Below are 20,914 nucleotides of genomic sequence, written 5' to 3'. Positions count from 1 at the left end.
ATTATTCACCTTTTAATGAACTTATTGAAAATAGCTCGTGTAAGTTGTCATTCATCTGACGGCTTTTCTGCCTCTCTTTGGAAAAACAACGTTGCTTTCGTGTGGATCTGGCTCATTAGGCTCTCCCGACCTGCGCCTCTAAATATAGTCTCTGAAATCTTCTTTTCCGTTCCGCGGTTGAGCATGTTGATTCTGAAAGGGGAGAAAAAGAAAAATTGTGATGAGCGTAAGGGTAGTTCGTCATACAGACGACCTGCATGCGATATCCTCGCCATGCGGCCATGGGTTTGGAGGGGGACTCACACAGGGGAGTAAAGAGTCGTTAGTAAAACACCCAGCCCACAGCTTTCAGCCAATCAGCGCACAGCTTGTGCGCAGCGGCCTGGCGCAGTGTCGGCGGTCGATCGAAAGAATATAAAGCCGCGCGTTTCGGGTCGTCTGTATTACGTTGTTTAGCTCGGTCGTTTCACTCTCAGGCCCAAAACCTGTATTCCTCTTGGTACCATCCATTGGAAATACGACGGACCCTAACGCTCAGAAGAGTGTCGACGGTCCTTGTGGAAGCGACTTCCATTATTTGAGGAGAGAGAAGGAGTCAGTAAAGTTCACCGCTGTGCTCTTCATGAGCTAAATCATTTTGTTTTCATTCTTCAGAGTGCTGGTTCATTCGTGAAGGATTGAATTCATCTTATTTTTCTACTCAATTTTCATCTTTTGTATTTTGTGAGAATATATCTGAAGGTCGAGCGCTGGATCGCCCCCAAAGCAACTGATCAACATGAATGCATATATTTTACTAAGCTTAGCAACTTTGACGTTGTTGTACCAAGAATGTTTAGGTGAGTTTAAGCATGGCAAGGATAATTATTCTCATTTAATTTACAGTTTCCATCTTTTACGCTTACTTGATCTCTGTCTCCTTCTTGTTGAACAATTTAACTTCATTTCCTGTCATTTTACTTGTATATCATGCAAATATTAATTGTTTTGCTGAACATTCATTGCAAACGGTCTTTTGCTTAGTTTCGTGATGTTCACTTTGGATGTTCAATGCGTTGACATTCTTAAGTTTTGCATGAAATATTTGTTCAACTCATTCATTTGAAAATGCGTCTACTTGAGCAAAGGATGGTCGGACTGTTGTGTAACCAAGCTAGAACTCTCCAAACACCTTACTGCGCAGCAAACCTAAACATCGAACAACTTAAAGACATCCCCTGAAAATCATCAGTATCCGGTAATGATTAGTAGGGGGAAACCCGAACTCTGTGTCTCTTTTGTCCTGTTCTGGATTTCTCCGAAGGTTAAGTCCGCCAGTCTCAAGAACCTGGTTTACAATTTCGTCGGATCCATTTCAGGCCTTGGCCGTCTCCTCTAATGAACGTCAATTATAATGTTAACCTGATATCTTCCTACTTCTACATGTGGTTATTTGATTCTTTTCTATCGGTAGCGCAGAAAGAGGTGCATATTTGTCATTCAAATTGTAAAAGAAATCTGCCTAAAACGACACTTGATGAATTCCAGTACATTCTTAGAATATCACAGCTGAACCACATGTTCGTTAGTTTGATATCACTACCCTGATTTATTTATCATTCCATTGCATCAATTTATAAGCTTTAAATTCGCAATCAAATGACAAATGATGTAACTCAAAGAAGGCGGATCTAAAAACATGTCTTGTTTTAATGCAAGACTGTTAACGTATTGAATGCTTAAAATTATTAGCGTGTACGATACTGGAACACTATTTGGACTTGAATTACATTGAATTTAATGAAGAGAAATCCTCACAAAAGTCCTACTTTGTTTTACTTTACGAGTAAATACTGATCAAGTCAAGTCATGAGACATATACAAATATTTCTAAAAATAAAATGACAGAAACTGCTTCCTAGCTCTCTTCATTATACATTGCCATGTAGACAACAGTTTCCAGGGCTGTTGTATTAAAGGGTCGTGAATCCAGTGTAGGGAAGCCTGTGGTGTGTCAATAATGATTCGACTCTCCAGCGGAACTCTTAATGAAGCACCTTCTTAAAGTGACCTTCCTTTCAATTATGAATTTGCATTGTTTCAAGCATCTCACCGTTGATTGGCAGGAAATAATGGACCGCTGACTCAGTTGTTACCTCCTTTCAATGATTAAGCCTCCTAAGTTTTACTGTGGCGAATCGAGTGGAAAACCCTGAAGAGTTTGAATATGGACATCCATTGAATATCTGTGACATAATTTATGTTGATATAACATGGTCATGAAAGTATCATAAATAAATTATATATATAATTTAGACTAAATTGATCGCCTGCCGGTCTTGAGCCTTTTTTGTTAGTCAGTTATTGGAAAGACCTAAACATTATAATTGATTTAAATGAGCAGTTAAAATATGAGTACAGAGAATAGTTATATAAGAAAAGTGAAAAGAAGAATTTGTAGTACGCCAAAGGAATGCTCCTCCAAAACGTTGACTTTTACACGATGCATGGTTTTATGCGATTGAATTATAACCCTCAGCTTTGATCGAGCATAATTCGCATGTATTTTTATAAGCAAATATGAGCTGTGATTATGTGAAGGGGGGGGGGGGGGTTTATTACAAGAAACACGGTCATACTGTTTGATATCAAGCCGGTGCCACTTTGCTGTTAAGGAAACGCCTGTCCGTGCTTGTAAGGATGTGTTCGCAAGGTCGACTTTTCCATCAGATTCTAGACTCCCAAGAGAAGAGAAAAACAACTAAATATAGCTCCTAACTTTGTCAAAGATGGTTCTACTTTAAGAGTTTTAGCGCATCGAAGGATTTCAGGAATTAAGTGACCATGGAGTTTGGGCTATCTGCTGAGTGATGACATTAAATGGGCGTTTGATAAAGTGACATCATGCTAGTCGAGGTATGGAATCGTCTCATTCAAAGGACATCGTTTTAGTCTATTCTAGAAAAGTGCAACAAATTTACATGGATCGTTAGAATTATACAGACAGACGAATGCAGGGGGTTATGTTGTACTTTACTTGACTGTAACAGCAACAATAAGTGAAACTGAATTCAGAATAATCGATCGAAAAACTCTGTGTGAAGAATTTATGTTATAAAAGTATTCATTGTTTAGACGCTTTCTGATATGTATAGCAAAGAGAATTTTATAATTCAAATCGATACAATTTAAATTCCCTTTTTGATAAAAAAAAATTGAAACCAACATCTTTGTGCTTCTCTTCCCGGCCTGCCAACAGGGTCAAGGTGACAATTTTAAGGCTGATTCGGGCAGTCTGTTATATATAAAAATCCAAAGTATAATGATATGACGAGTTTGCGACAATATCTTGGCGTGTCACAATCTTATAAATAGTTATGCAAGTATAAGCCATTGTTTTAAGAGCAACAGCCTAGGACACTGTTTCTGCACCTCAAAAGGTAGCCTATTTGTTCGACCCGAAAACTGTCTAACAGTCTATGTCATAGTATCATCAACACCTGCATGCATTTAGGGGAACAGTTTGAGGTGTTTTTACAGTGATATGTTATCCAAAATGTTGGATTTCGGTTCTTTTCATATAAAAGGGGTAAATGCCTTTACACCCCTCCCTTTATTTAAATATGTCATATTATACGGGCTCCTATGCATCTTGGACATTAATGCATATATTTACCATTCCTAACAGTGTTGTTTTAGTGGAAAGAAATATATGCTTTTAATCTATTATCCACATTTCATTTATTGACCATAATCATCTATTGTTTATATAGTTCAATTATTATACCTTTCCGTTAAAGATAAAACCCCTATTTTTTAAAACTCGATTCTTTCTGAGTACAAAAGACAATGGCTCAACGGCGACTTATAAAACAATAGACGTGTGGTTATAATTATCTTACATTTCTAAATGCCAAGTTTTACGATGGGAATTAAGCCAACTATAAACCACTTTTTACACTAGTTGATAAATGCCTAGGCTGTTTTAGCCCCTATCATCCCTATGCCTATATAACGACATAATTGTAAAACAATGTATATATATATATATTCATAATGCGTTGTAAGAGAATCGACATTTTAGTGATCTTTGCATCAGTTGAAAAGTCTCTTTGAGATTGTTGCATTCATTTTTTTTGTTGATTACTTCATGAAAATCAATCGGAGTGAAAAGAGCGCGTCAATTTGTCTGTATGTGTCTCCCCTCTTAGTCCCCTCTCTTAACAAGGGCTTTAGGCCACACCCCTCTATGTAATCAACTCGTCTGCTGTGAGGCGCGATCATCCCTCTTTCAAACTAAACTCATGTACCACGTTACGATTAGGATCGTCTGCCGACGACATCACCCGGTTTATAGGAAAGGTTTCCCGCCAAAGCATGTTTTTGACTTACAAAGAATCTGTAATTTTGTTGTGGAAGTAGTTTGGATATGTGTTCGCAGCTGAATTTATATCAATGTCTAATAAACCTGACTGAATGTTCATGGCAAACGTCACATTACAGGGATATTTAAATCTAGATGACTAAACACATGTACGGGCTTTGGGGGTTCATGTCCTTTTGCTTTCAAACCGCTGAGATTTAACACAAACAGTATCCACAGTCAACTATTTCCGTACACAAATGATAACATTTATTTATATTTAGTGAGTAAAATCGATTAGTTCTAATGGCAATATCATTAATTGCATTTCCTTGATTGTTATTAAAAATAGACAGATTAGATGATCTAATAGAATCATGTGATATCAACAGAGGACCAAATTAAATCTGCGTGGGGCAGATTACTCACAGTTTCAGATTAATTATCACTTAGTGGTATAAAGAAATAAGCGGGAAATTATTTTCGTACAGTGTGACACATATTTTGTTATACTTTGATACTAAAGGAGCTAAATGACGATCCCTAACTTAGTGGATAAACTTAGTAAAAGCTCAAAACTGATCAGTCACTGGCTTCATGGGAATAGGAACCATTAATCACAGATGCAGACAAAGTAGATCTGTTATGACCATCCCAACGAGGGCCATTCAGGGATCCTTTTACAATTTATCAATTTAATTAGCACACATAATCATTTTCTATAATCACACCGTCTGTAATCTTCGGGTAATCCCTTTATTACAGAGATCCATCCTGCACAACCCTCTCTTCTTAAAACACCTGTTGAATTCAATTTTAAACGTTTTGTAATAGTTACAATTTATTTTGTTGCGAATGAACTGAGACAGGAAGTAAGTGATGTTTAAGGATCAAACCTTTACAGACAAGGTGTGTCTAGGACGGAAACTAACCTACAAGCTTACCAAACGATTAAGTATCCTCCACTTGATTTGTGAAGGGTATAACTGCAATAGGACTAACCTTCCATGCATCAACTTCAAAGTCATTAATGCATTATAATAAGGCAACCCCTTTGCTTTCCATACTCTATAGCTTACTTCCGAAGTCGAAGAGGCCTACTTGGTCTCAACGATTCTTTGTAATAGCTCCCCTCTGAAATGAAATTAAAGCCTTGGATCGGTCAAAAAAAAAAATAGAGTGCTTCAATACAAAAATCTCCAAAAGGGTTCTCAGCCTTTAGCATTTTTTGTAATGTTAACTAAATATCAAATTATAATTTTACTTTGACCCCAAGTTTAAGCGTGGAGAATGTTCCTATAAATCATTCTCTAAATAAGTGTTTAATGATGTAAATGATATCATCATCACGTTTACCGTCGCGTGTAAAGATCGGAGACGCTTATTTTAGCTGGCCAACAACAAAACCTAAAAATAGTTGAAAAGTGATATATGTGGAATAAGTTTCGAGGGCATATGATCCTGCGTTTTGAGGCACGTGAGGCAAAGTCACCCGAATAGGTCGAGTGAGGGTGGGTCAAAGTAGCAGTTTCTCATGTCCCGCATATGGGTACTTGCGGGTTCCTCTATAGTACCTTGGGAGCACCCTGGGGTGCAATCTTACACCCCATCTTCAACGTTAATAAAGGAATAAGACCTTTGTGACTGACCGCATGATAGTTATTTTTATGCTAAATCAAGTGGAGGGCTTCTAAACAGTCACACATGCCATGAATTCCCTTCACCAGCTGAACGGTCACGGCTGTTTAAGGTGTCATGGACTATCATGAATCGTTTCTTGATAGCGTGTGTGGCGTCTGTAGAGTCAATGGGAAGGAAGTCCAGAATATGCAGTACGCCAATTTCCTGAGGTATACACATGGGTCACCAAGCGTTCTGTGCATGATGGTGCAGATATTAAATATGATTTTGTGTCCTCTTAATTGAACATCATGATTGGTTAAGGATGGGAAAGGGATGTGGAGGCCACAAAATGGAAATGGTGCATGCGTCTCTGGGGTGGGGTTAAAGTAGAAGAACCAAAAGTGTTTTGAATAGATGCAAAATTCATATCATTGCGAAGGGGAAATCTTACTGATCCAGTATAACAACTCCCCTCTTCAAAATATGCTTGGGGCCCCGCAGTAATCATCTCTCAAAAATGTTAATTTTGAGTTATCTGCCTTCAGCGGTCCTCCGTAGAGTGTCAAGATTCGTGACGTCCATGCGAGACACAGCTAGCCACAAAGCATTTTAAGCCTTTTCATGATATCTATATGATTTTTCAGCAAATTAGTCGTATTTATCAAAAGAAAATCTTTCCATCCATATATAATTTGTCCATAAGTAACAGTTATGAATTTTCTTTGGGTGACTACTTTAAATGTGATATCACCAAGCATTATTCTCTCGTTATAGCAATGGAAAGCGAACTTGTTTCAAATAGATGCTGTAACCATGGATCTACTCCATGCTGTGACTCTCTTTTTTTGGTTGCCTCCAGCTATCATTCACTGAAAAAGAGTTTTATATTATGAACAAATGAGAAATCAGATCTCCTATCCATTGCTCCGTATCGTTAATGTATTTAGCCTAGAATACTTCCTACCATCAAAATTCGGAAGGGACGAGGTCTGAATCATTTTCCTTTACATATCTTCTACTCTATAAAGGTGTAGAGAATGAAATTTGTACAGACCAAAATTTGTCACAGTTTGACAAAACAGGTACAGGACAGTGTCACACGAAAACATGTTCCCTTGAAAAGTGTCGATAATTATTAGTCACACTACCTCCTGGACCCCATACCCACCCTCGAAAGTGTAGTTTAACCTTTCGTTCTTGCAAGCCGAGGTATCCTCTTCCCTCCAAATTAATCCCCGTAATGACCGATGACGGATCTTTGCTATTACCCACTACCCTGTCTTAACAGTCTCTAACCAAGTCACGACTTCAGGCTTGCTCACATCTGTCATGTCGTTGACTAACCCACCTTCAGCTGTCCCTGCTGATAATCTCACCCCGTTTTTTGTTTTATAAGGGATATAGTGAAAAACTTTCGAGGTGAAATCCCTTGAAAATGTTCAAGACTTTATGTTTGTTCAGAACTTTATGATTGTTGAGTAGTTAGGTCATTAGTGTTGCAAATTGATGGATTCCCTGAAGTTATGAAAGATGCGATTATTCTAGAAATAACTGTAAATGTGACTTATGTCACTTTAGGCAACCGTTCTTCGTACATGGAGGCCAAGTTCCCGCTTATAGTATGTTTTCCCCTATGATAAGTGATTAGGACTGAGAGAAGTCGCATTTCTTTTTGAAAATAGCAAATTGATTGCTCCAAAATATCCTTAAGATTAGAATGGGACAGTCTACGCCAAGCAACCTATTGAATAATCTTTTAAAAATGCTTGTAATAGTTGTCAAATCAAGAATGTTAAGACCCAAGGAGTATTCCTGTCACGTAGCAAGCACTTAACAGACGCCAACCTAATCAAACTATACAGAAGAAGAACAACAAGAGGATAAGGAGTACGACTTTTGTCGGTCACAAAGGAAAGGTGTGTGATGGTATCAGGTCCGCAGTCAGGTCCGCAGAAATGTCTAGAGAGTTTATTGACGTCATTCTGTATCTTCAATCTTACCGTTTCTTTTGAGTAATTAGATAGGTAGAGAGAGATACAGTAGTAATGATAGAAGGTTGAATAGGTTAGACCGGTCAATCAAAGGTCTCATGAGTAGCCGGGATGAGTCACTAGGCTTGGTCCATTTTCCTGGGATTGAAACAACCGTAACTCCTGGTGAAATATCACGATCAATTTGAGATTCTGCATGAGTGCTGATTTCTGGGCCCCCTCTATATCCTCTTCTCCAGTCTTGAGCCTTACTTGAGGAAGTGAATCCCTTATACCTCAGCCACACTGTCAAACCAAATCCACATCGATATGTTTTTTGGCCAGTTGGTGTAATGTTAGGTTTTGTTCGGTCTAGTGTCGGCTTTGTCGATGTGACTGAGGTAACAGTTTATGTTGGAACATGTCATCTTGTCGCAGATTTTTATATTGACATGACTATTTTATCACTCAGAAATTCCAAAACATTGGGATGTAGATATATGCTTTGTATAACGTTAATTGTGAAAGAGAGGGAAGGAAGAAAAAACGTCATAGAAGTATTATTATTTCGAGAACCAGTCATCACTAAACCCTGTTGCCAAGGTTTCAAAAATACAGTCTCGTTCTGCAAGAATTCTAAAATGTCCCAAGCGTTTAAATGTAGTATGAGTCAACATCCTCATCTTTTAAATCTGAAATTCCTCTAAACAGCATGAGGAAAAAACACGTTTTTTTTTTTTCTTCAAATCGTGATAATTTTCCTCATTATTTAAAAATGAAACTTTTTACAAGGAGTATAACATAGTGTGATAATCGGAGCCCCTTTCTAAAGGTCGAAGCCAACTTCACGTCAAAATCGTTTATAACCGAGAGCCAAGTATCAATCATATCCTAACTATCAGCTTTTCTATCAATAGATTTTAACCAGTTTTATAATAACTTTGTGGTTTCGGTATCATTGCTGACTAGATTTCATCATCTACTAATCACACTCCTGACACCTGTTTGCTACGATCATTTATTTTTTCCTTGCCGTTTCCTAGATGAAAAAGCGCACTCTGTCTGGTGTTCCTCTCTGACGTTATAAATCACCATGGTGGCTTAATATATAAAAATAAATGCAAGCTAGTCCTCCGAGTTAATTTACGACGATTATATCAATCATATCAAAGCCAAGATACTTAGGAACAGATTAAAGCTGTGAAATTATAAAGACATCTTTTTATAGATTTTCATTTCTGAATCAGTAACTTAGGCAGCGAGAAAATTCCGATAGAAAATAACATCACAACACCTTATCTTACACTAATTTAAAATGAATCGAAACCAACCCTTTGTCGTGTTTGAGTTATTTAGGACGATAAGTATGAAAAATGTTAAACTGTATTTTACAGAGGTGCCAAAGGAAATCTAATCGAATATCACATGTTTAAGGGCCTGATATTTGAAACCTCAGGAAATGTATAGATTATATAATTGTTATACATGTACTTGCATTAGTTGCATTTATAAAAATAAAAATATAAACAATATCTTCTGAAGATAGTCTGAGTGGTAGTTTAATATCTTACTCTGATAATCACTTCAATACTTACTGATGAATATAGGCATCATGATTAATATCATTCATTTTCTCTCTCTTTGATTGACAGGTGCAAACTGGCATTATCACCAGCACGGACCATTGGGTAAGTAATGTCTTCTCTTGTTTCTGTCCGATCAATTATATATTTGGCCTATATAAATTATCATGAACAGTTGGATATCAATGTGTCTTTGTTTTGCATAACCTGATGAATATAAATTAAACTTCGATTCATAGTCCTTATGTGAGGTATATTCTATTCATAACATGAAGTTTAAGCTTTTACCAACCTTGATAGTAATAGGAGAGCTTTCGCCAACTGCTGTAGACTTTGTCGAGCCGAATGATTCCTACACACACTTTCATATAGCTGCCACTTGCCTAGAGATCACTGGCGCGAAAGTAGAAGGCAATATCTAGTGTCCCTGTTTTGTGTTTGGTTAATGCTTTTAATCCAGATGAATTATTTCATCTTTCCTGACCAGAAATATTATTTTAAGTTCTATCTATTTTCTATCTTTACCACAATAATTATGTTTCAGGACCGGAAAACTGGCCGACCATCCCTGGATCACATTGCGGCGGTAGGAAACAGTCGCCCATCAATATCGAATCCCGTTCTGTCATCCAGGCTGACCTGGGTGAATTCGTCTTCGAAGGTCTTCAAACAACCTACGGTACACAGGTTGGCGCTGGGGGAAACCAAGCTGGACAGGGTGGTGGACAAGGTGGACAAGGTGGCAGTGGATTCAACTGGGGTGGCGCAGGCGCAGGCGGAGGTGGAGGCGGCGTCGGTGGTGTCGGCGGCGGTGGTGGTTGGAACTGGAACAGTTGGTGGAACGGCAACGGATGGGGAGGCAACAACGGAGGTGGACAAAACGCCGTTGGAAACCAACATCCGCAATGGAGTAATCCTTTCGGCAACCTTCAGATGGGACCCAAACCAACAGTAAATCCATACCAACCTTTTGGCATGAACGGACCCGAAAGAATGTTCACAACAGACAACAATCAGAATGCATACGCTCCTAGGGCTCTGCACGGTTACAACTCAGCTCCAACGACAAAAGTAGAGGTTTCAAACGACGGTCATACACGTAAGTATTTTCTTAGCTTGTATTGAAAAACACTACAACAATCGTTCATGTTTGATCTCACTTTTTAAGAATCGAAAAATGTAATTAGTTGAAATTAATTGCTCGTTTTGAATTTAACAAATATGAATGGTTTACATTAAAATATTAATGAGTTAACAAATGGAACTATTCACAAGAGATTTCAATATTTGCTCATCCAGTTCCAATTTTATGCAATAATAACAATTCAGTGAATAAGATACATTGCTAACTAATCTTTTTCAAAAGGATAAACTACAGACAGGGCGTTAGAGGCGAAACAAATCTGGAAAAGGGACGTACATTGTACGCTTCAATGTGATAATAGAGTAAAACATGATGTTAAAGGGAGTTGTGAGTTCTTAAATGTAAATCTAAGATAAAACTTTTGTTTTCATTGATTTAGTTAAAGTCAGTACGGAAGGCATGTACGTGCTGAAAGGAGGTGGACTGCCTTTTGATGCCAAGCCAGCTCAACTTCATTTTCACTGGGGAACCACACCGGAAAGAGGTTCAGAACATACCATCGATGGAAGACCCTTCTCTGCTGAGGTAATAATGATGCTGATGATGACTATGATGATTCAGGCCTACGCGGTCGTAAAGACTTTCCAAAAATTCCCCTGTGGTAATTTCAATAGCCCTGTACATCAACTACTGAAATATGAGCACCGCATAATGACGTATAACGTAATACCAACATGATTTCTATGAGATGTGAAGTAAGGTTTTGAAGTTGTCCCTGAGTAAATTTCTCGAAAAAGTCTTGCGATCATGGTTAACGTACCTTTCTACCCCCCCCCCCCCCTCCCCACCAACCCCCTAACCCGCTCACACGTTGTACCATTACAAAAAGTTACACCCTCACACGCAATGTTGGTGACTTAAGTAACATTGGAAATTGAATTAGTGATCTTCCATTTAATAAAATATGTTCTTCTCCTTTCCCCCATCATCTCCATCAAAGCTTCATCTTGTTCACTACAACGCTAAATACAGGACCATTGCAGAAGCAGTCAAACAACCCGATGGTTTAGCTGTTCTCGGGTTCTTCATCCAGGTATGTCATCGTTATGGTTCTTAAAGTTTTACGGTTTAATCGGATAATCGTTGAAACATCGTTGAATTCTTCATATTACGCATGAAAAGTTTACAAGTGAAAAATTGCTTATGATCATTTCATATTTTCACAAAGCTTTACATTTATTTCATTAATGAGTATGGAAAAGTAACGAATCATTTGTGGCCATTAGGGGTAATAAAATTTTTGATCGGTCTGCTGTTGAACTCGTTGGTGTGACCGTTGATGGTGGTGATGATGGTCGTTGTGGTAGTAGAAGTAGCAGTAGTAGTAGTAATAGTAGCAGTAATAGTAGTTGGAGGAGGAGAAGGAGGAGCAGCAGCAGTGAAAGTTGTTAGTATAGTGTCATCGTTTGATATTCTCTTTAAAAAATTAAAACATTTGCGCCATCATGCTTTTCCATTCTTCATATTTCATTCATTTAGGCTTCAGATATTGATAACCCCGCATACGATGCTATATTAGATTACACGGCAGGCGTGCGAAGGAAAGGTAAGTTATCATACCATATCCCATTTTATACGAATGTACAAGAATTTTACACTTTACCTCTTTGTTTATTAATTACAGGACAGTGGTAGTTATGAAAATCCTGCCTTTGATCCTCTTCTTGATATCACAGAAAATGTTAAGTTCAAAGGTGAGTATTGCGATGGATTTTATTGCCATGGCAACCCCTCCGTGTATCCAAATGATCCTGTCATTTGCTTCTCAGGCAGTCCTCCCTCATGGTTGCATGAAGCAGTCTGCAGACCTCCAGCTTCTCGCTTCTTCATAAATTCATGCACAAATACTCGACTATCGTATGGGCGAGTGGGCATTTTGCCCCCTCTTTAAAGATTCATAACCACGAAAAAAACAAACGCAATCACATATTTATGTACTAGGCCTATAGCAGGTTAGGAAATCACTTCTCAATGTGCAAGTCAATCACTAACATGATTGCAACTACTGTACCTTTCAAAAATCAACTCAAGGGCAATATCAATAGTGTATTCTATGTCCTATAGAAGTCAAGTTAGGATTACGTAATATATCACCGTAAATGTTCGCATATTTCAAAAGATGACGTGCAATGCCAGTTAAATTGCTTTTGGTTGATATTTCGAAAGCAGTAGCGACAGTGTTCGATGTAAGATTGCTCTTTTTTTTTAAAACTAGGGCCCCTCAAAAGGCAGTTTTGTTGGTGAACTCTAGGGACCAATTTAAGGTCAATTGTTTTTCCCCTCCTTGATTAAGGTTTGGATACGCCACTGCACAATACCATCTGCGGAAAATCATAGAACGCCCCCACCCGGGGTTGGTTTTTAAAGACCGTCACACACTACACTACACGATTTCTTGAAAAATGGCAATTATATTAGATATAGATATATAAACAAACATCTTCCTGCTGCCTAGCTTCTAAATATTGATACAAATGCTTACAACCGGGATAATTCGAATAAAGTCAGAATAAAAGCCGAATCGGCTTAAAATCGTATACTTTTACACTACTGGTACGACGTAACTACGATTCTGAACCGATTTAGCTATTCTTCCTCCGAGGGAAGGTGAAATTCATTTAAGTTCTAATCTTATTAATCATACAATTTTTTTAATCATCGATCATTAAGAATTTAAGAGTTTGAATGTTCATTCATATGAAATGCTTTTGCAAATTCTTCCAACATCGGATCGTAGTAAGATCGTAGTAAGATCGTAGGGTGTTTAATCGATGGTCTTAAGATTCGCGTTCAGTTAGACAGGACGTCTGCAATGTCCTCCAATTCTCTCAGCTCAGAATTTCAATTTCCGTCTCATATTCCGCTCTGAATTTTTTTCTATGTTCTTACGCATAAAGATTGTGGACTTATCTTGATCCATTAAATATGATTCATTTTGCATAATGAATCATTTTATCTGTATCTATATTATACGTGCGTGTCAATATCGGAGCTTATACATGTACTCACAAATGCACTAATTGAATATCTTACACTGCTTCACTAAATCGATAACGCAATGGATGTTGCTTTTAACATACTTTTAATCATCTAACTTTGAATGGCATGATCATTTAGTATTATATCAGGCTTAAATCAATTTTGATAGCAAATGCTATGTGTCTAAATACCGTTTCATTGCATAAGTAGAATACCGTGATGTAAAATTAATACTTGTTCATCTTATACGCCTCCCCCTCCTATATCCTTTTCCAAAATAACCAATGGCATAATATAGTTTTCTGTACATAATGAATGATCCTATCTTTAGTTAGAACCCACCTCCTCTCACGTGCTGACTATTCCTATTACCTCTAAATATTGTAATTTATCCTTCTAGCAACCCAAAGACTTTCCTTTGATAGTTTTCCTTTGCTTCTTAACCACCCCTTAGAAGTGCATTTGTGAATGTAATAGAATAGATTTCATTTATATTGCATTTGAACTGTGTATTTTCGGTTTTGACTGAAAATGTTTTCTTTTGTTGTACAGTATGAATATGTCTTACTTTACAGAGAACTCCTCGCTAAGCATAAATAATCCCTTTATGACTCATTATGATCTCATAAGACCTCGATTTATTAGCCCCATTACACCAGGGAAAATGGTAGCCAAAGATGACGAAGGAAACTAAACACCAGTGGTTGTCGGCCTCGGTGTGATGGTGGGCTCATGGGGTTGTTTCGGTGGATTTTATGAGGATAATGAATTATTAAAATGCAAAATACATCATTTGAAGAACGACTTTTTATCTATCACCAAGATTGTACTTTACTTTTACGAACGACAGGTATACGTATATCATGTTAATGCGCGCATCCTCCACAAATAATGAAATTTAAAAAAAGCCCCTAAGAGAAAAGTCATCATCGTTAGGTCCCAATTCCAAAACACTTTTCAAGTCTCTCTCCGTAAGTTCCGGATGGATCAGGAGTAATCTGTTTTGCAAATGTTGACGCATAACATAATTTGTCTTTGAATTAATTTCAAAGTTGCATTACAAAGAGTAGCGGTATTGAACAAGAACTGCATTAAAAAAAATGCCGCAAGAAAAACCAACAAGATTAAGAATCAAAGATCTAGACAGTACTAACAGTTCCTTAGAGACGTTGACTGTATGCATGGTAGCCGCAGTCATGACAATCAGGGGGCGTGTCATGAAACAATTAGTCGGTGGTTTTCACCGACTAATATCATGTTCACCGACAATTCTTTTGTCACTGCCTATTTTTCAGGCCTGTGATTAGTCAAGTTTAGTCAGCGCTGACTAAATTGTAGGTGAACATGATATTAGTCGGTGATAACCACCGACTAATTGTTTCATGAAACGCCCCCCTGGTGATCCGACATTGGCTCCTGCGACAATTACTCCGGACCTTATTTCGTCAAAAGTATAGGGTTAGGACGAGGGCTGCAAGCGTGACTTGGGTTAGGTTTAGGTTTTGGGTTAGGTACAGTGTTGGGTCCAGGGTTGAAGTTAAGGATTCGGTTAGTGAATGAAATTACCGCGGAGCAATTATTGTCGCAGGAGCACGTATCGTACATTATTAGCCGATAACATATTAACTGTGGTGTGCATCTTTTTTTTAAACCAATAAACACGTCGCTCTATTACTCTGTTACCCCCACCCCTTTGATCACAGACACCAAGGTAGAATACTACGCACATCTTCCCCTCCGTGATATGTTGCCAACTGACCTGAGCTGTTTCTACAGGTACAACGGTTCCCTGACAGTACCCAAATGCTGGGAGAGTGTCACTTGGTCTGTCGGTTGCGGTGTTATCCATCTTTCACATAACCAGGTAAGATAAATATACTTTTTGTTGTTGTTGGTCTTCCCATTTGGCATAATTTCCAATAATGGAGGCACTGTGGTAAAAATTTGTGAATTCTCTAAAACTTTCATACAAGAGGTTCCGCGTTCGAGCCTCGCTTGGTGTTTGCATTCATAGACAAGTTGTTTTGCCACATTAGTCTACCTAGGTGTTACTTGGTACCTGGCAAAACCGGGGTGATAATAAATGCAGGGCTGATGTGGCTAACCTGGGTAAAAAAAAAAAAAAAAAAAAAAATATATATATAAATAATTTCGTTAAAGGGATCCGGTAACTTTGTCTCAGATTCTGAAACAAAATTCTGGATTTAGCTCATGATGCAATGATAATTATAAACCTTTAGGTCAGTCAGGAACCCCATGACTTTTACAAGCCGATCGCCTGTCTGATTATCAAGATATTTATGATTGGAATTATAAATTTTGAAAACCGTTCGCCTGACGGTTTTCATAACACTACAGTCTATTGGGGAAAACGAGTATGGGAACGGTCACTCAATGATTTTTACTTTTTTAAGGCACTTCTTGATCATTTTGAAGCGCAATTTTTTTAGGGCTTCAATATTACACCATATCACAGACACTAATAACACGTAGGGCCGTGTATATCAGATTTAACATTGTTAAACGATCCCTTTAAGAAAAATATCAGAGGAATGACCGCGCACAACGAACCTGCCAGCCGAGTGGAATACGCGAATAATTAGATGATTTTGTTTTTGTCTTCAAGTTGGGCTATTGAAAATAAAGAACATGTATACAGACCATATGATTTGTTAGTCTATCAACTGGTCGCACCCATTAATAGAAGTGAATATGCATTTGCACTAAAACGAGCAATGTAGTCAGAATCTGGGCGGGGTGCATAGTGAAACGTAGTTATCAGTCTTTACCCCCCCCCCCCCCCCCCTCAGGGATCGGAGGGACGGCATTCATGTTCCCAAAATCTCCGGTAAAGGGATACTTTTCACGCAACAAAGAAGTCCGGCTCGTAATGAACTAAAAATCGGCCCGTCTTGACTTTAGGGGGTTTAGTTAGGGGGTGTTTTCAAAATGAGGGAACATGCATACGCGTACCCTACATAACACTGAGTGGGGGGGGGGGGTCTTTTATAGTCTGCTTGCGTTGAAAACAACTTGAAGGCGAGTGTAAATAGATTTGTTACCACGTTTACACCACATTTACACCTTATCTCATTTCTTTTTTTATTTCTTCTTCCTCAGCTTGACATGTTCCGTGAGCTTTACCAGGGATTCTTCATGGAACCCAACGGCCAACTGGAGATGCTCCACATCGAGGACAACTTCCGACCGGTACAGCCGCTCTTTGACCGACAAGTAATTAGGAGTGGCTTCCCCAGTCGAGCCGGAATGGGCTACAGCGCAAATAATTCTGCAAATCTCATCTCTGTAAATCTATTTCTCCTGCTGTCTGCAATCATGGCTTTTGTCTGCCGTTCGCTTTAGGAATACTTTAAGTATCAGCCCCGTCTTTCTTCAGTCCCAAGTCTATTAAAACTTTATTTTTGTATTCTTCTAGAACTCATGCAAGATTGGTTCTGCTTCTTTCCTGCTTTCTCGTATAAGTCCTCATGGGGGAGATTCACGGGGAGACTGTGTGCAAAAAGTATGTAATAATGTGCAATAATTGATTTATTTTGGCATCTATGGCTTTCGACCAAATCTAATGTTATCCTGTGTATAGTGTCTCTGGTTATTGTACGGTAGAACGCTTCAGTTCATGCGGTTAGAAATGGTCTTCCATGCAAAGAAAGATAAAAGGCACTATGTCGATGGTATAGGTTATCAGCGTTTTTTATTTTAGTGGCATGATGTGTATATAATAATCATTTCTATCTATATATATTGTTTTTAATTGAGATGTACAATCATTTAATGGATCTCGTCAATTTATTTATTAGGTTTGATTTCTATATCACAACTATAAGACCTTGGTTTGAAGGCCTTCCCTTCACTGCTTCACTGTAAGAATGCATGTTAAATGCAGGCAGATTCCAAAATCGGTATCGAATTTAACATTTTGACAAACTACACAAGGTTTGATATTAATCCGGATCAGGACAACATCTAATAGTTCTCAAGATAGTAGAGAAAAATAGTTTTAAAATGAATATGATACTGATATTATTTCAGCTTAATATCACATGGCGCATTGTTTTCTGTATCTGTTAGAATGTTTACATGTGTGATTACTGCAGATGGCTCATGGCACCAACAGGTACTTTAGAAGTAGATGTTTTATGGTGAGAAGACACTCGTTTTCTCATATTAATGAACGAATATTTCTGTAATTTTCGGTTGAATATGTTATTGATGTTTTGCGCAGATAAATCGAAATCTATTTTGATTAAGTTTGCATGGCTTTTAATAGGCCTGGTCTATAATTTTTAAGTGACGGAAACTCAACTATAATTTATGAACTTTCCTGAAAAAATAATGTTTGACAAAACTTAGGACAATAATGTCCACAACTGCTGACGTAATTCTAATTAGTAGATCGATCACTAAATCATAAATTATAATGCTTAATCAAACAGTGACGTAAACAGTCTCCGATAAAAGATGATGTCATGACAACCGAGATGACGTCATCAAGTACTATACAACCTTGATCTAATCAAATACATTTCGGAGTGCCTTTATTTCTGCAAGAATAGTGTTTTAACTTTCATATTAAAAAAAATTGTCTTCTCTCGCTTTCAAAACCTGTGACAATGTGTGTTGAATATCTGAAACCGTTGATGATTATGTTTATCGCGCAAAGTAGGCCTCATGCAAACATGATGATTGAGAATGTGAACATAGCTACATAACGTTCCAATAAAATATTTAACAACCAACAGAAATGAAATTATGTGTATCTTGATGTCTATACTCTGCAGTTTGTTTGTAAGGGTGTGAGTGTGAGGGAGAGAGTCCTGGGACAGAGAGAAGGGAGTGAAGTGGGGGAGAGACAGACACAAAGAGAGAGAGAGAGAGAGAGAGAGAGAGATGAAGTGTACAAATGATCTTACATTTTGTTACACAAAATATTAAAGTGCTTTACAAGATTCTGAAATCGAATAAAAGCTAGTCATTTTGTCAATTATCAGAAAAAGGAAAGCGCTAGTTAATAAGCGAGTTCGTAACGAGGATTTGTTCATGGGCAGATCAAGGTCATTCGTACCCAAATTGTAAAACCATTGAGACGAATACTCGGATCGTGTAATCAGTATTCAGTTATGCACCAAAAGTACATTTATCTGATACACAGGTGGAAGCATTCTTCTCAAGAGGCAAACAAAAGGTATTCATGAAGCACCTCCATCACTTCGGCAGTGATTATTCTAAAATGCACATGTGGGATGTATCCATCGTGTAAAAGATCTGTGGATATTTTGGGGTCATGCGGTCCAGAGCTATTTACGAACGCGCTTATCGTTATTAAACAATATTAACAATAGCTTAAAGGGAACCAAAACCTTCATACTAAGTTACTTTTATTGTAAAGTTTAAGATATTTGAAAAATATCAGTGAAAAATTGAACAAAATCGGGCAAGGAATTTAAGGAAGTTAGAGTGTGTGTGTGTGTGTGTATATTGGGTTTTTACAGACGTGTATCAATCAGATATGATTATTTACGTCTGGGACCGACCTTTAAACGTCACCGTCCGAAAGACGTGACTCAGTTTCGAACCTGCGTCCTCGGCTGAATCAGTTTGTAACTTCCACTTTTTAGCTGGATTACAGGCGCACGCCACAACGCCTAGTTAGAGTGTGTGTGTGTGTGTGTATTTGGTTTTTTACAGACGTGTATCAATCAGATATGATTATTTACGTCTGGGGACCGACCTTTAACGTCACCATCCGAAAGACGTGACTCAGTTTCGAACCTGCGTCCTCGGCTGAATCAGTTTGTAACTTCCACTGTTAGCTGGATTACAGGCGCACGCCACAACGCCTAGTTAGAGTGTGTGTGTGTGTGTGTATTTGGTTTTTTACAGACGTGTATCAATCAGATATGATTATTTACGTCTGGGGACCGACCTTTAACGTCACCATCCGAAAGACGTGACTCAGTTTCGAACCTGCGTCCTCGGCTGAATCAGTTTGTAACTTCCACTGTTAGCTGGATTACAGGCGCACGCCACAGGCGCACGCCACAACGCCTAGTTAGAGTGTGTGTGTGTGTGTATTTGGTTTTTTACAGACGTGTATCAATCAGATATGATTATTTACGTCTGGGGACCGACCTTTAACGTCACCATCCGAAAGACGTGACTCAGTTTCGAACCTGCGTCCTCGGCTGAATCAGTTTGTAACTTCCACTGTTAGCTGGATTACAGGCGCACGCCACAACGCCTAGTTGTTAGAGCTTTTTGAAATGACTAGTCACTAGAGGGCGGTATTCAATTTGATGACATCATCTGTGGACAACTCTCCATGCCTTTTGTACATCAAATTTCATGTTTTTCCTTCTTTCCTGTGATTGAGATAATCTACTCCCCTGAAAGCAAGATATAGAATGCAAAATGATATTCTACTTCACATGTTATGAAGTCGGATCAAGAACACAAATAAATATGAAGAAAACGAACAAATTGTGAATTTTTTTTGTACAAAAGGCATGGAGAGTTGTCCACAGATTTCATCAAATTGAATACCGCCCTCTAGTGACTAGTCATTTAAAAAAGCTCCAACTTCCTTATTCCTTTACAATAAAAGTAACTTAGTATGAAGGTTTTGGTTCCCTTTAAAGGCCCCCAAATAGGAACGGTTTGCAGCTATCATATAGCGCCTCCGCAAATCTTGTGGACGACCTGCAAGATACAGAAGGAAATTTAATCAAACTGAGAATTTGGAGTATTGATATATTACAGAGATACCTAATTGGAATTGTTGGGTCGAATTTAGCCGCAAATATAGAGGAAGAATAACAGAACAATAACGTTGACGTGTTTGCTCTTAATATAAGCTTTGTTTACAGGCATTACCATCAGCCATCAAGTTGATTTGAATAAACTGTTAAACATTTCAGTGTATTCAGAGAGACACATATCTTAATAAAGTGATAGTTTGGGGAACATAAGATAGAGAATGACAAAATAATTGATCTTTAATCAAAAGTTTGTCAGTATTTAGCTGTCAGACATTTTCTGAATTGTGGCCCGCCCTAGTATTAAAAAAAAATGAAAAAGTTCCCTTGCCGGATTTTGTTTCCCTGACTATTTATTTTTCCTGTTATCTCCCCCCCCCCCCCCCCCCAGCACCCTTAACAACAACACAAACTCAGTCCTAAAAGTACATGCACATGAGACAAGTATTGAAACATCAATGTAACACAAAACATAGTGCTCACTGTTTATTGTTTTGAAA

The 20,914-nt window shown here is 38.1% G+C and overlaps 1 protein-coding gene across 2 annotated transcripts; it reads left to right on the top strand.

The window, feature by feature from the left end:
• Positions 1-432: 432 nt before the first annotated feature.
• Positions 433-18,409, top strand: LOC579101 (carbonic anhydrase). Of its 2 annotated transcripts, none has more exons than XM_003726241.3 (8): positions 433-839; positions 9,588-9,623; positions 10,063-10,617; positions 11,042-11,187; positions 11,603-11,695; positions 12,287-12,356; positions 15,345-15,505; positions 16,762-18,409. In XM_003726241.3, the coding sequence occupies exons 1-8, from the start codon at positions 779-781 to the stop codon at positions 17,002-17,004; spliced, it is 1,365 nt and encodes a 454-aa protein (XP_003726289.2). In that variant the 5' UTR covers positions 433-778; the 3' UTR covers positions 17,005-18,409. The 2 variants fall into 2 exon arrangements, with proteins under 2 accessions (XP_003726289.2, XP_784328.3); XM_779235.5 differs by lacking the exon at positions 12,287-12,356 and adding an exon at positions 12,142-12,208 and having other exon boundaries at positions 434-839.
• Positions 18,410-20,914: the final 2,505 nt, after the last annotated feature.

Source organism: Strongylocentrotus purpuratus, unplaced genomic scaffold, assembly GCF_000002235.5.
Source record: "Strongylocentrotus purpuratus isolate Spur 01 unplaced genomic scaffold, Spur_5.0 spur5_scaffold_2, whole genome shotgun sequence".
Taxonomy (NCBI): Eukaryota; Metazoa; Echinodermata; class Echinoidea; order Camarodonta; family Strongylocentrotidae; genus Strongylocentrotus; species Strongylocentrotus purpuratus.
This window is presented reverse-complemented; position numbering and strand designations above follow the sequence as displayed.

Excerpts from the sequence above, each read along its gene's own strand:
- LOC579101 (XM_003726241.3), top strand. The coding sequence starts at position 779 with ATGAATGCATATATTTTACTAAGCTTAGCAACTTTGACGTTGTTGTAC. Across the intron at positions 840-9,587 it reads GTTGTACCAAGAATGTTTAG|GTGCAAACTGGCATTATCAC; the intron begins GTGAGTTTAAGC and ends TTTGATTGACAG. Across the intron at positions 9,624-10,062 it reads TCACCAGCACGGACCATTGG|GACCGGAAAACTGGCCGACC; the intron begins GTAAGTAATGTC and ends ATTATGTTTCAG.